Source organism: Antedon bifida, chromosome 1 (assembly GCF_963402885.1).
Source record: "Antedon bifida chromosome 1, ecAntBifi1.1, whole genome shotgun sequence".
NCBI classification, from domain to species: domain Eukaryota; kingdom Metazoa; phylum Echinodermata; class Crinoidea; order Comatulida; family Antedonidae; genus Antedon; species Antedon bifida.
Window position 1 is genome coordinate 3,255,933 of NC_136226.1, and position 16,808 is coordinate 3,272,740.

General features: G+C 33.8%; 1 protein-coding gene across 2 annotated transcripts in view; it reads left to right on the top strand.

Moving 5' to 3' along the window:
- Positions 1-16,808, top strand: part of LOC144837627 (BMP-binding endothelial regulator protein-like) — an 88,304-nt gene that overhangs the window by 36,469 nt on the left and 35,027 nt on the right. For both annotated transcript variants that reach the window (XM_078692834.1, XM_078692826.1), the window contains exons 2-9: positions 3,763-3,848; positions 8,793-8,892; positions 10,410-10,492; positions 10,621-10,711; positions 13,125-13,207; positions 13,519-13,618; positions 14,415-14,521; positions 14,622-14,759. In XM_078692834.1, coding sequence (XP_078548960.1) covers positions 3,763-3,848; positions 8,793-8,892; positions 10,410-10,492; positions 10,621-10,711; positions 13,125-13,207; positions 13,519-13,618; positions 14,415-14,521; positions 14,622-14,759 — 788 coding nt within the window. The remainder of the gene's footprint in view (positions 1-3,762; positions 3,849-8,792; positions 8,893-10,409; positions 10,493-10,620; positions 10,712-13,124; positions 13,208-13,518; positions 13,619-14,414; positions 14,522-14,621; positions 14,760-16,808) is intronic.

Here is a 16,808-nt window from a genome sequence, read left to right on the forward strand (position 1 = left end):
TGTTTGGTATCATCCACCGTTTAATATCAATTACCACGTGTCTTTATGAATCAATTTGTATTGCTGTTTATTTTGACCCATTGAATCATAAATATGTTTTCTCGGGAGATATCCTGCACGCGATCTACCGTTATGCAATCCAGATGAAGCGAGTTTCCTCTTGTTAATCAAAGTAATGTTTCTACGTTTAATGTTTTGAAATCGATACATTCCGTTGCGGTTTCACAAGTTACCTAATGCAAATAATATAGGTTGTAGACCTAATTTATAAGCGTTAGTTATTCCTGATAAGCATTGATGCATTTTCTTGAAAACATTAGACCTACAATTGTTGAAATTTGGGAACAATAATGCATATACATTACTTAAAAAATATTAAACCAGGTCATTCCTTGTCTTAAATGTACGTTTTATGGTTAATTATGATACAAAAAAAAAGAGAAACAATGCACTACCTAAGTAGCTCGCGTCGAATTTTCTCTAGCGGGCGGTCTTAGGCCTAGCTTAGCTAGGCTTAGTTGTGTAGGCCTAGCTGGTAAAGAGCGGTAACGTAGAAACATCATACGCTAGCTAGGCCTGGCCTGGCGTTGTCTCGTGCTGAATTAATTGTCTTTCCTTTGTTGGTACAATCCGTTAAATACAAATTGGGGAGGACCTGCTATTTCCTCTTTTATTTGTTTAAAATTCATTTTCTTAAGTTTAATCCAACGATGTACTATTGAGTAGATTTTACTTGTATCATTATGAATTGTGCAAGACAACTACTTTTTTAACGCATAAAGTGAAAAGGTTCTCAAGTTCAACAAAAATCCTCAATATGGTCATCTTTCATTCATCGATATTTTCCATAACCTACAAAAATAAAATATATCAGTCATGTCAATTTGTGTGTCTGTGCCACTTAAATAGGACGTCACCATCTCAGTAAAAGCACGTTCAAAATTACAATTCATCTCGCTCACGTACTTTTTAAAACTCTTCTCTCTCTAATTAGATCGTGATTTGAATAGATTAAAAACACTTAACATTCGTGTCCCATGAGCGATTTAACTCGATCGAATCATTTTTAACAAGTGCCCCATCGTTGCTGTTGATATTCGTCAGTTCCCGTTGTCTACTTTTAATCCTTTTTATCGACAAATGAAATTTTCCAGAAATGTCCAGTTTTTCTAAAGCTCTGTCTACACTGTCAAACTAGTTTGACAAACACGTGACAACACACTCTTCTATTTCGGTTTTTATACTTGTAGGCATATATACCTTTCCTCCCGGAATTTAAACCAGCCGTCTGTCCCTAAACAATAAATAATAATGAGAAAGACTGATTGGTCAGAAGTTCTAACCTGGCCAAAATGTTTTATACATGTTGTACATTTACTCACAGGCTAAAGCTCTGTCTACACTATCAAACTAGTTTGACAACCACAATGTGATGTGCCCAAATATGGTAGTGATATGACATCATCATGTTCATATGGGCACATCTACATTTTTTGTCACATAAAGTTTGATAGTGTGGACAGAGCTTAACTCATCTCAAGTCTAAACGTGTATAATATAAATTGCTTTCAACCCGCGCCAAGACGTTTCAAAATAGTAAATAAAGAGAATAAAAGAATTGTTACGTTTGGTTCTCGGAGTTAATTTAAATATCAAATCCTTTTTTCACTCTTACTTTTTGATGCAGGAGTTAATTCTGACGCTAATTTAGAATTCGTTACGCAACAGAATTAAGAATTAATTAAGTCATAGTAGAAGTAGTAGAAAGTAGTTTATAAAGTTTAGTCTGCAGAGGAACATGTACTGTAGTGTTTACTCATAAGAGCTCCATAGGCTCTTAAGTACGGTAAACCCGGTGATATTAAACAATCTTATATTAGCATTTTTATTTCAAGATTATTTATTCGTCCATAAATTGAAAATTCGACATTCCTATGGCAATTATACATAATATACAGTAAAACATCAAGAGAAAAAATGATTAAAATAGGTAAAAAGATTAAAAACAAGATTGTTGAATACTTTATAAAATGTTAATTAAGTTATTGTTAAAATGAATATCGACATCTTGCGGGACGGATTCGTGGTACACATAGTCTAAAATCAGAACGATTAAATAAAGGATATTGTATTATCTTTCATAAATGTACTTATTATGTTTTTGCATAAAAACAAATGCCCAGTCTAATGAGAGACATGAACAAATTGGCCTATACATTAATACAAAATAGCGTAACCCCATTAAAGAAATCAATTACGAAGAGATTTTCAACCTTGCATTACAAATCACAATCGCGAGAAAGATTAGAGGAAACTCCACTGGACCATGCTCCAAGCTAAGCACATGTATTTACATTTCAACGTTCTGTCATTCGTCATCAAACGGTCAACTAATGCGTTTCTGCCTGGAGGGTATTTAGAACAGTTGTAGGCCTACATTCTACACATTACCTAAGTTGTCAACATACAAATCACACAGTAGATTGTCAATGATACTACGTATTCATACATAACAATTCGCCTACGGGCATTTTAGTAGAAGGGGTAATAACTATTCAATCAATGGTCACCCTAACCTTTCTCTGGCCGCCTGCCATATCGATCAGAAAAAAGGAAGGGTGAGAGAGGGGGAAACTAGTCACATGCGTTCACATTTCAAGGTCCTGTCAGGCTGTAATCGTTCCTGGTCACGTAGGGTCACTGTGAAGTCTTTGCCTCTTACTGTTTATGGCGTATTAGGCAATACACCAGGGAACAAGGGGGTACTGAACGATTGATTTTAACGTCCCACTGACAATGTGTTGAAAGATTGATTGCAAATACATTAGTATTGTCAATTTGCTTATAGTTTTTATCGTAATAGGTTTAATGATAGAAGGGATGATAGTTAGAAAAACTGACAACGAATTCCATTGCGGACGTCAATCTTAATTTTCGCGGCGTCTTAAAAATGTTTATATAAACAAAATATTTACGTTTTTATAAAATGCTAATTCCCCAAATTTAATTGATTATTGAGATATTAATGCTTCTATACTTGGTGTAAATGTGTATGACACTGTGGAGATACATAATTAGCACTATGAACTCGAGGTCACACGATGTGAAAATTTTTTTTTTGGCACATTATCGTCATCTTTGTTCTCATGATTCTCACGATAGTCCTGGTCCTTCAAGGCCACTATAAATCATACAATCATTATAGATTATGATATTGTCTTTAAAAAAACCCATTTATTTATACGTGAAATAACTGTTTTGTGTCGGTGGAATGAAGTATAGGCCTACCGTAGAAAAGTACAGTACGTTGTAACGGCTAGTTTAATCTAGAAGTAGTGGGTTCGAGTCCACTCGGAGAAAATTATCCACCTATAATTATATAAATAGTAGCTCCAGGTATAACATTTCTATTGTTTATTAAAAGAAATAAGCCTTTGCAACAACATTGATATTAACCCCACTTCAGCTTCAGCGGTAAAGCAGAACGAGCATTAAGCGCCTATAAAAAAGTGGGGACATTTTAAACCCGGAGCTACCCTTTAAGTACAATGGATATTCCGAACATTCTACGTCAGATAAAATAACACATTTTTTTGAGAATTTTCGAGATGTATTCTGTTTCTTTACTTGGAGTTACACTCCCAAATATTTTATCTGAAAATAATCAGAGGATATTCTTATAATTTAAATTGCACAAAATTGTCTCTCTATTTTTTTTCTTTCTTTACTTCTAATTGTTAACAAATTTGTTTTTGTTTATAGGCAGTGTCGCAAAATGTACGGTAGAAGGAGAAGTAATTAAATTGCCAATCCTCGCTGGAAACCCATGTATAACTTGTATATGTAAGGTGAGTGCTATTATATCAATGTTGTATATTACAACTATACCTACGCGAATGAAATCGACCAATCAAACGCAACGCATCCAGAGTGTCGCTTGTGATTGGTTATAACTCGCGTTGTTGCGTTGCATACAAGGGGAGAAAACAACCATGAAAGTCGAACTAAACCGACATTTTCTGCAAACCTTCTAATATCTTAATTATACGATTTGAACATTGCATTTTAAAAGGCTATTGACTGACAAAAATAGTCATAGTCATAGTATTTTCCATTTAAAAACAGACATTTAACAGAAATTTGTTTTGAAAACTGGCATATCATACAATATAAATAAAACATTAACATACACAGAAAAAAAATGATTGTTACATTAGGCCTACTGCAAAACAGGGTCAAACATTATCACCTTTGGTTGGATTATATGCAATTTGTATTTCATAATTGTGTGAATAGGTATAACGTGAATTCATCATTCAAATTGTGTACAATTCTAAGCGTCGCTTACGAGTTGCTCGACTGTTTCAAACCACAAGTATGCATAACTATAATAGTTTAATAATTCTACTATTTAGAACATAATCTTTTCTAAAACGTGTGTTTTTACTGTCTGATTCAAACATGCATGGATTATTGTGATGATGCGATGGAATAACTCATGTTTGGAAATAATAATACATTTAATAATTCGACTATTTTGAATTGTAATCTTTTCTAAAATATTCATAAACATTTTTAGTATTTTCGATCTATTGGATCAACAAAAAAGAACAATTTCTCCTCTATAATATTAGGATCCAAATAAAATTACGTCAAGATTTTAAAACATATTATAGTTAGAAACAATTTAAATAAACGTACGGTTAAATATTCCAGAACATGGACAGTGTAGGCCTTAATAATTTGAAAAATCAGTAAAATCAATCATTTTAAATCAATATCTAATACAATATTGTGTTGCTTCAATTCAATATTATGCTCTTAAACTCTGTCTACACTATCAAACTAGTTTGACAAAAAAATGTGATGTGCCCATATATGGGCGCATCACATTTTGTTGTCACATAAAGTTTGATAGTGTGATTGTAATATTTCTTTTTCCACATGATGTTTTTTGATTATGGTTGTAAACATGCAGTCGGTTCTCGGTACCGTACTGTAGGCCTATCTACAATGTATTCATTAGGTCTATCATACACACACGTCACGTGTGTATAATCGCTTACGACTGTTATCAAAAGGAATATGTCACATGTGACGCTGTATCTACCCAAAAATTAAAATAAATGAACCTTCATTATGGTACTTTTTCTCTAAAAGATTTGAATAACAAAGGTCTTAAATATATACGACCCATGTTATGGAGATCACGGAATTTATTTATGATTTCTGGACAAATGGTGCCATAAAACTGTAGCACTTTAGGCCTATACAATCATAATTATACCGTAACTAATGTGACAACAATTGCCTTATAATGGCATACTTTTGGATGTGATAGATCCTTTTTATATATTCAATGGGCCATTTTATTGATACTTGCTTGCTATGTTTGTATAGTAACATGTACAGAATGTCACGGCCAATTCAAGCATATATGTCACTTTGACGAATGTCTTCATGATGTAAACATCTTATGACTATATTGACAGCACTTCACGTAAAATGTTGTTAAGTTAATGATAATAAAATAACATATAAGGACTTAATTAATTCACACGTGATTAACAAATGACGCACACACGCGCGTGACTGTTTATCTTTGATGTTGCAAACTAAATTTTTGATTGGCAACCAGAAGAAAGCTGTCAAAAGAGATCTTCGACTACTTCTTGGACGTCTTGTGATGCTACAGACGTCCTGTGATGCTACGTGCAATAATCATAATATATAAATTAAAAATCCATATGACTGTCTGTCCCCTTTCAAAATCTTTCTCTCATAAAAAAAAACCAATCATAACCTTTGCAATGATATACTTTAAATGTAAATATTTAATTTCTTAAGGAAACGCAAATAAGTTTCTCCAGTTGCTGGATATTTTGTCTTGGTGCCCATCCATGCTTTTATTTACCCGGTGGTTTGTTCATACACCCCAAAGGTAGCGTCATGTGCTCATGAAACCCACCTTATCCGAGTATAAAGAATTAAGAGTCTGAACGGACCCTTAATGATATAACCGTTAATTGCACGGTCACATTATATAACATTAGTATTACGAGAGAATCGCTACCCTAGTCCCTACTGACCTATTGGTTAAATGAAAGCCAAACATTCAGTGCATTACATATCTATCGATTATATGGAATTGTGTAAACCTATAGCCGTATCCAAGTGTCAGTACTGACTGCAGTGGAACTGTCCCATAGACATATTACCGGCAAGACCCACTCACTCTCTCCATGCTCCAAGACTAGTCATTTTCATCCTTCGAGATGAGACCGGGAATTCATTGGAATGACGGTATACAAATAGATATTAACATTATTATCAATTCATAACAACATTCAGATTTCTTTTCCAGTTAAACGTTAAGCGAAAGTTTCACACATTTAAAAACAAAATAGACAATAATGTTGCTTGATTTACAGTTTACGTGCTTCAGTGACTTTAAGTATTGTATTAAACCTCAACTAAAAAGACCTGTAACAGATAAAATCAACTCGTTGATCCTCACATTCCAGTACCTTTGTCGCATCATTGCGTTTGTATTCAAAATTCCAAATAAAACCACAAATCCGTATATTAACTTCAAGTAATTTTTACCTAAATATTCTACATTTTCACACAAATCCATCAATTTACAGTTGATTGTCCTTGTTGTCGTATTGTGTATAGTTATATAGATAAAGGAAAGTTAACAAAATTCTGAATTTTGGTTACAATTATACTGTTATAATAAACGTTGATGGGTCACGTCGGCACTATGGGACAATTTAGAATCTTTTGAGCTTTCTTTTAACATGCGCTCAGATTGAACCTGGCTAAATTCAGAAAGCGACAGAGGGCGCGCCTGGGTTAATATTTAACATAGAGAACTCGAGATAATCATGGAGAAACAAGTTAACTAACTAACTTATTTCTCCATGAGATAATCAACTTGAAAATAATTGTGGATATTATTTTTCAAATAAACAAGGAATAAAAAAGCAAGAAAATAAACAACATTTTAAAGCAATTTTTCAAGTAATAAAACAACATGTTCACAATAATAATATTGGCGGCGATGGCATGTCATGGAACAATATTTTTAAAAACACTATAAATGTTATAGTCATGAATATAAAACTAACGTAAATTTCAGAATTTATGCCAAGATCAGAGCAGTATTTATTGAGCAGAAAATGATACACAAAAACAAGAAAACAAAATGTATAGGCCTATGTGTGTCATCTTTCGTGGATTGAAAGCCTTTCTATCATAAAGTAGGACAACTGTGCATTATAGTGTGCTTATTTTATATTCCAATGATTGTGTCCGTCCTGTGAGCCACAAAATGCTGAAATACCACTGAATCATTCTATGTATTATGAATATAACCCCGGTGCAAACTTTGCCTCGTTAGATGTCTGATTGACCAGTTTCTTTCGTTTCAAAATTAGATTATCATTCTTAATTGAATCGTTCCGTGATAACCACTAAAGATATGTACGATTTAAATTGTAGACTTATGCCATTTGATGCTGACGAAAATTAGTAAAAAGTACAAATGCCGGGTCATCTTTAGGCCTAGCCTCAATGTGACACCCTTTTACAGGGACAGCATGCATCGAGTAATGTCCATGTCGGAGTGTCATTTTGCGATTAAATTATAGATACTTTTGTATCGAGATTTCTTCAGTGGGCATAGGAAAATTTCGTGATTCAGCATCATAACCTAATCCCTAATTTATCCTTACATGATACATTCACCATATGTGATGCACATAAGATGCTGTATTACCGAATGGTCCTATGATACTGTGTTAATTTGTCGTTGTGGAGATACAGCATTGAGAATCTGTAATTCCGACCGCCCGCCGGTTGTAACGCATACATTAATTAATTTATTTATTTATTTGGAATTACACCTTTAGATCGGTGACACACTTAGCACAAATGTGCATCCTTCACAATAACAAATAAAATATAACAATTAATGAATTACATACAGAAAAGTATAAAGGATTCATTCTGCATGTTGTACTTCTGTTTTATAAAAAAAAATGTTATAAATACTAGGCCTAACAAAATGTACGATCGATACGCCCACTAATTTGTCATTAATTGAAAATAAATGTGTGTTTGCTTTTCCCAGGATGTCTGTTAAATGTGAGTTACAAACTAGACAACAAATGTTTCATACTTCTTTTTTTTTAAATGTGTGCTACATTTTTTATGAATATATCATTACACAGAATATTTGTAATGAATTATTAACCCACATAGCATTAATGGATAGAGTGTTACTTGTTTTACAAAGTGATATATTGCGCCTAAAACTCTGTCTACACTATCAAACTTTATGTGACAACATTTGATTTGCCTAAATATTTACATGATGTCATATCACTACTATATTTGGGCATAACACTACCATATTTGGGCACATCACACTTTTTTGTCAAACTAGTTTGATTGTGTAGACAGAGCCTTAGAACATAGAAATAAATGTAGAGGGCGACATATGTACTTTGTCTGATATGAATTCAATTATTTTCTTAAAGAATATTATATAATAAAATGATAAATGTATGAAATATAAATCATTATTATATACTATTTTAACTATTTGCACAATTTAAAACGCAACGTTTTGAATTGCGCAAATCGTTAGATTCAAGTAAGAAGAATAATTTAATGTTGTGACCATTTCGTACAGTACCTATAAAATCTATGTTAGGATTGTGCATTCAATATTTTGTAAATAATTAAAATCTTATTTGATATGTTTTATTTATTTTTGTATACAGAATAAAGAAATAGTTTGTAGAAAAGAAAGATGTCCGGATTTAAACGGATGTGCGTTGGCAGTTAGTAATCCGAGTACGCAGTGTTGCACCCAGTGTAAAAGTAAGTTTGTGATTTTCTTAGTAAAAATAGTTTATGTTGACGCGTTTGCAACGCATTACTTAAACATATCGTAGACAGTGGACAATAACTAGGTGCGTGCAGTAAGCTTTGGTGTCAACTAAGGAAACACCCAGTTTGTGACTACAGAAGAGATTGGGAGATTAGAAAACATTCTTTGGGCGTAGCTAATAATAATTATTGTGGTGCTTGAAAATGTACATATAGATGTTGACGCGTTTGCAAAACGCATTTGACGCGTCATACATTCTCCACAGTGGACACCAGATGCGATAAACTTTGTTTAAGTACAGTACTGCATAAAAAACAGGAAGTTGATTGTGTTCTGAGTGAAATTTGTACGCTTATACTCTCGTTAACTCTGATACAACTCCGATAGGTTTCAGAGGTACACCCAGTGTAATTAACTCCGATACCGGTAACTTCAAGTATGTAACGCTAAGAAAGCGCTTCCATTATTCTGTAGTCTATCGGCACAGAAAACTAGAAGCACGGTCGACGTGCCGATAGACAAATGACAAAAGACCACTCACGGCAGCCGTGAAGGTTGATCGTGCCATGTTTTTATGCAGTTGTGAAGTTTTATATTGAAGTACTTTACTATTAGATTGCCAGTACATGAACTTGTCAAGCAGAAGTATCTATAGAGTCTTCAATCCGACATTTAAACATTATTTAACATTAATTTATCGATATTTTTCCAGTGGTGTTGTTTAAGCATTCACACGTTATTAACTTCAGCTCGTTCCCAAGTGACATTGCAAATCTAAGAAGAAAAAAAATCACTGGAAATTTCAATTATAAAAAAATTGACGTGATTTAAATCTTTTTTGGACAGCAGTCAGTGAGTATTTGCTGTCATTTAAATGATGCGTGGATCAAGTATTACCATGACAACCGCACATTTTACAAAAGTTTACCGACGAACGTTCATGTTTAACATGATGTTGCAGTATTGAAATTAAACCGCGGAACGCCCAAACAACTAGTGTACACGAGAGAGGTGATCTCTGAATTACATTTTAATGAATTATTTAATGGGAAAAGTAGACAGGATTCACTTGCCATGATTTTACAAAATTTGAATATTTTTTCTGATGACAAGTCAAGAACTTTTAAATAAATGCATCAAATACACTGCATTTACCGTAAAACCATTGATAAACGCCGCGCTGTGGTTACAACTTTTTTTTAGGTTTTCAGTGCGGGGGCGGCGTTTACTGCGTCTACCGTAAAACAATAGATAAACGCCGCGCTGCGTTTACAAATTTGTTTAAAACCTTTTTTCAGTTCGGCCGCGGCGATGGTTACTTGACGGAGGCGCTTTAATTATGATAGTTGGTTCTTCTTATTATTTTTTGTGTGCTGTTCAAAAAGTTCAAGATATATCGGGCATAATTGATGTTTCTAATGAAGTTTCTTCATTTTTTTTCACAGGTGACATTTTGAATATCAATATTATACCTTTCACACCAAGTATCTTTTTTTCTATTTTGCAGGTTGTTCGTTTAATGGCGATCATTATAAAAGTGGTGATGTTTGGTTTCCAACGTCCAATTCCTGCCAACAATTCCAATGTCAGGTCCGTTTGAAACTTTGAAAGTGTTTTACTGTTTGTTTTTATATTTTTATATAATTATTATTTATTTTTTAACTCAATATTGACTAATTAAAGTATATTTAATTAGTTTATTGTCGTTTTTGTTTCAGGAAAGTATGGTGACCGCATCGAGAGTGCAGTGTTTTAATCTATGTAATAATCCTATTTATATTGAAGGACAATGTTGTCCATATTGTGAAGGTAAGTAACTAGCAACCACGTTTGTTATCAAACTACTAAGAAACGAACAACAAACAAGACTGCAGTGACTGCAAAAAATAATAGGCTAGTAAACAATGACGATGATATTTTCTCTACATTCAATCATGGGAATAGTAAAATTACAATAATTTTAATCTTCCCTAATTCAATCAGCTTTTAAGAATAGATTTTTATCTGACACAATGTTATTAAAACAATTCATTTTTTAAAATTAAAAACAGCGGTACACTAAATTATCATTAAGTTATACTGTTTTCTGTGATGAGTCGTGGCATTTACTACGTTTGTTTTTAATTCACGGTAACCATGAAACGCCAACCAAATATTTAGCATACGTTGGTCTTTTTTAGATATGAAGTTTTCTCTACGCGCGGGCCTATTCAGGCTAATTTGTTTCAGGAAAGTATGGGTATACGTTTGTAACATACCCATCAAAGTTAACGATAAAATTGTCCCATGAAATAGATGAAACCAACTTGACCGGGTAACTAAGACTTAACAGACCCTGCATTTACATATAGTAAATGCCCGACTTTTTTGATACTCGCGTAATTGGGCCAACTTAGAATGTCACAGGGTGTACTCGGAGGTGCTTAATATCCATTATCAGCACCCCTGAATCATCACTGTTTATCTGACTCATATTGCGATTCTCCACGGAATATCGTGATATTTCCCGTGGCCTCAGGAGCGACACATGAACCACTACCCTAGCATCGTCCAGGTGTATCAACGGGCACCCAATATGCCTTGCGTTTATCTTTGAACCAATTAGTGCCTATATAGTTACAACCGTATATTATTGCCAGAATAAATATACAGTTCCAGACGGTACGAATTCATTTGGGTATCAATGACTAAGGACACAGTAAACTTTAAAATTCAATAATAATTTCAGTCATTCCTGATCACGTGATAATTCTTGTTTTGTGTTCTTATCAAATTACGTTGTGGGACTTTGCCAGGTCGTTTAAGGGAAACATGTTTTAATAATAGGCCTATGTTCAATTTGTCGAAATCACCTCTTTTTCAAAAGTTGAATTCTATTTATTATACAAAACAATAGTTAATATGCACAATGCACAACAAAAGAAGAAAAGAAAGAAATTACGAAGATGAATATAGTGTCTGTAACATTACCAAACCAATGTTCATCATTTGTTGATGGTTGTACAGAATCCAGTACTTCTTTTTCTTTATTTTTTGATGGACAGTTTGTCTGAAATAAAAGTTGAATTGAATAGTGGTGTTTTCCTGGCTAAAAAACATAGACATTCACCCTTGAGTGAGCTCACAGACGATTCCACTATCTTGAAGATGCCTTCAAAGTTTCTGTTCTCCTCTTTGAGAAGTAAAGGCCTATATGTGTTTATCCGTGTAAGCTAAGCACAAATAAGTCTTACTTCATTGATGCTTACATAAACGCATACCCCACATCAATGCGCGCGTCGCGTGTCTACATCAACAGTTTTTAGAGGTGGTTTTCAACGCATGCGCATTTGGGTATTGTAACTTATTATCTATCATATGTTTAAATCGATGTATTATGTTGTTTATTTGAAATTTTTGACACGTTTTTCCCCTGTGCTTTCGTGACCTGGGTCTAAAACAAGTTTAAAACTCACAAGATATTCTCTGGACAATTGATAAACCGGGAAATGTTGACGTTTAACACATGACGTGTACTAATTCCCAGAAGATTTATCCTAAATAAAGAAAAGCAAATATTTAATTTAATGATATTTAAAATTACAAGAAATTCGAACAGTGTTAGCTAGGGATTTGAAACAGACTACGTATTTCGCATTGATGGCATGTGGAATCTCAAATCGTATGAAATGATTCGTGCTTAAGTACGTTTTTTTATTTTATTTTTGCTGTATATTCTATAGAATATGTCGCTCAACAATACAAATAAAATACATTTTCTATAATTAGCCGGGTAAACCGCGACCGCAATGTTTGATACAATAATCTACTAAAACTCACATAAACTCGAGAAGGAGACCTACCTGAAAACATTTTAAAAAGTTAAAAATAGGCTTTATCTGACATAAACATTGTTTATTTGTAAATAAACATTCGACAAATAGGTAAAACAGAGAAAAATTGTATAAATTAACATTAAGCTTGGTTCTCACTAGGACGCACCGCAAGGATGTAAGCGAATAGACCAATAAAAGAAGGACTGTCGCTTGTGATTGGTCAATTTGCTTACGTTGTAGCTTACCTCTGTACATTTCGTCCTAGTGGGAACCAAGCTTTAGGGCGGAATGAGTGCTACCAGTGTAAACGGATCGATGCGTGTTTTAAAGAGGGCTTACTGTCTTCGCCGTTCTTAAAATTATCAATAAATTCTGAATGTTTAAATGTTCTTTTCTATATTTCACAGGTTGTGTATATGATGGTTCACGACATCAAGACGGAGAGACATTCACAGCGTCAGATAATCCATGCGTTCAATGCAAATGTGAGGTAAACGCTTAAAAAAACCTGTTTTTTAAAAATATATATATATTTTTTCTTTTCCTTCAATACTCCCGTCATATTTCATATACATCTTCTCATATTATTATCCTACAGTCCTATCCTATAACAAACCATGCGAATAATGAAAGGAGCAACAGACAACCTACCCATCAACTGTTTATTTCAATGGTGCATAACCCACTTGAAGTGTTAAAATTAATTCGCTAATGATTGAGACTGGAAATAGATCATAAAATAGTATAAATATAATACATAATATACCTGTGTAAATAGTGATATTTTTGTTTTTTTAACAGGGGAAAAACGTAAAATGTACACGGCAGGTTTGTCCGGTATTATCCTGCCCAGACACACACCAACGTACGCAGCCCGGGCAGTGCTGCCCTTCATGTATAGGTACTGTATATTCTACTTCAATTCGAACACGTATACATTAAACAAACATTCGACTGTAACGGTAATTTATTTTGTGCAAATTGATAATTCGACAATGAAACGATACTCATTTTCGTGTCGTTTTTTGGTAAAACATCCGACAGAAACAGGCGTTTAATAAGAGTCTGGTAATTGTGTAAATTGTGCTCAAGGCTAAAGCCCCAATTTTTCATAACTGCTTTAGAAAAAATAATTCGTGCAGACAAGTTAAGTAACAGTTGTTGCTTATCATACCTTATAAATAGATGACGTAGTAATTACGCAAAACTGCGCATAATAACAACAACATATATTGCGTACATTTTTTCGATACTATTGTTTTTATTATTATTATTATTTTCATTTTTTATGTTCATGATTTTTTTTAATTTTTTGTATATTAGTCTACAAATCATAAATGTTTAAGTTAAAAAAACGCCACTGTTTGGAGATGTTCTTTAAAACTAGTCTCTGATACATTTTGATCCTTCACATGACTACAATGACTGATTAGCTAAGTTCAAACACCTTAGCAACTAGTCGTATTGTATGGCATAACACCTAGGCCTACACTGGCAAACGTGACGTTTGCTAGTGTAGACTATAGTTGAACTTCTGCCAAAGTTTGTCAACTGCTCTAAACTTGCAAACTTTGAAAACCCTTTTTTGCCAAACAAAGAGTTTGTTCAAGTAAGTCTGAATCTGTACGTATCTTAACGAATATATTCAAATTGATTAATTTGCATCTAATTATCTCATTTTCTTATTTCTTTTAAAGTTCAAAGAAGAGTGTTCGAGTTAGGGAATAAATGTATTTATAAAACCGATGTATTCGAAGATGGAGAGGTCATAATCGTAGATAAGTGTACGCGCTGCACGTGTATAGTAAGTACATTATACTTGTTTATCGAAACATGGATGTAACAAAGTGTGAAACATGTGGTTTACACGTCAAATTTAATCGTGTACAACATGTTATTTACAGGATACTACATTTATGTGTCACAGACAAGTATGTCCCGATACATTACCATGTAGTGTGAACGAGCAAGTTATTGAAGAAGGGTCATGTTGCCCAAAATGTCGCCGGAAGACGTGTCAAGTAGACGACAAGATCTTTGAGGTAATTTATCACGTTCAGCCCATCTCTAAAATGTGTTGAAACTATATTTGACCTATCTAAAATCTCGCCATCTTGTTGAGATAAAAGTGTTTCTTTTCAAATTGGGTTTCTAATAAACATTACCGGTATTTTAATAACTTACTGTACAACAGTGTCCATATCTGGCTTAGTTAGAGGGGTTCTAGAGACCAAAGCTACTAAAGACCACTAGAATCTTGGTCCCAAAATTTAAAGTGGTCTTTACTTGGAAGGTACACCTTTAATCAGATTAGAATATCTACTTTGGGAAACACTGTTCAGGGGATACATATACTAAGGCGACACTTTGCTGTGAATTGAATGATGGTCAAATCCATTTTCAGGGAACACCCTTATTAAAGAAAACGTATCTTTTGGGTACACAAGGTGCTCCTTAATAGGGGAAATACGCATTAAAGAAATATATATTCTATAACGAAACGTTTGATTTATTCAAAAGTTCAGCAGAAAATGTGTAGGCCTAGGCAATACATACATTATCGCAAGTCGAATTAACGAATATATAACAAGCGAACTCCTTTGAAGGAATGTGTCAAAGTATGATAGAAATAAATAGAGCATTTGGAGAACAGAAATCATTTCTGACATGATCAAACGACATAAATTGGATTTATTGTTCTGGAACTCACCAAGTAATTTATTTATAATATCTTTGCAAACATCTGGCAAATTCAGAAACGCCTACGCGTAGTTAATAAACAGTCAGAAGCCAATCAAAATAATAACTTATTTCAATTCTACAAACTTAACCTTCATGATTTAGGAGAAAACAGGTTACAATTGGTAGATTTTTACAACACTCGTTAGAAGCTGTCAAAAAACAATACAAAATAATTTACATGTTAGCAATGTTGAACATTTTATAACAGTTTAAACAAATAATTAAACTTATTTCAATTCTACAAACTTAACCTTCATGATTTAGGAGAAAACAGGTGAAGTGTAAAGTTTGGATCCTATTAGAACGCAGTGCACGAACGTACACTCAACGCACGTGATTTGAGCAGTCACACGCGACGGTTCATCATAATATCGCTTGTGATTGGTTCATAAACATAAATTGCATCGGTTAATGTATGTACATTTTTACATTGCGTTCTGTACTGTTTATGAATTTGTCAGATCGGCAAAAGAAATTCGTACAGCGTACTAAACTCGAGCGTAGTAAACTCGAGCGTAGTAAACTCGAGCGTAATAAATACTAGCTTTATAAAACTCGAGTGCAATGCAAGTAATTAGACCAATCACGAGGCGATGATGATGATGATCACCCGAACTGTCGCTTGTGATTGGTCAACTCACTTGCATTGCTTCTACGTCGTTGCGTGTGCAAAAGGAAACAAGCTTTAGGCCAATCCTCAAACTTAATGTCTTAAAGTGATAGAGATAGTAAATACCAGTCGAAGGCTGGATAGTAATTTGGGTGACAGCGAAGTGACATGCTAAGAAGATGCAATCTTTGGTAGCTAATCAAGATATAGCAGAATATAAATTTGATACTTGTCCTTGGAAATAATAAGGACATAACATAAGTCATAATCTTGAATCTTTCCGTAATCAAGATCGTGTAACTCAAAGTTAAGAATGTTTTACATAACAGATGCGAGTGGATGTTACCTGACAGATTCTACCGGGGGGAATTTCTACACGATATTTGAAATGTTCAAACACTTTTCTAGACCTAATTGATTAGCATAAATACAACATTTGAGAGATGATTTTTTCCGTTGACTTCAAGGACAAAATGTTAGGATTAATGGCATAGCAGTAAGCTTATCGAATTTATAGTGTGTTCTATAGACATGTTAAGCGACAACATAATTGAAGCAGATCCATATAATGTAAGTGGACACCTTCTAAGTGTCCCATTAGCCGTAGGGTTAAAACATGTAGGCCTATTGCTTCTCGTTCGTTTCACGGAAAACTGTCCCCTTAATATAGGAGTCTCCCCTGAAAATGGATGCCACAAATGAAGGGTTCTACACTTTTCCCATTTCACCATTCCAGTAA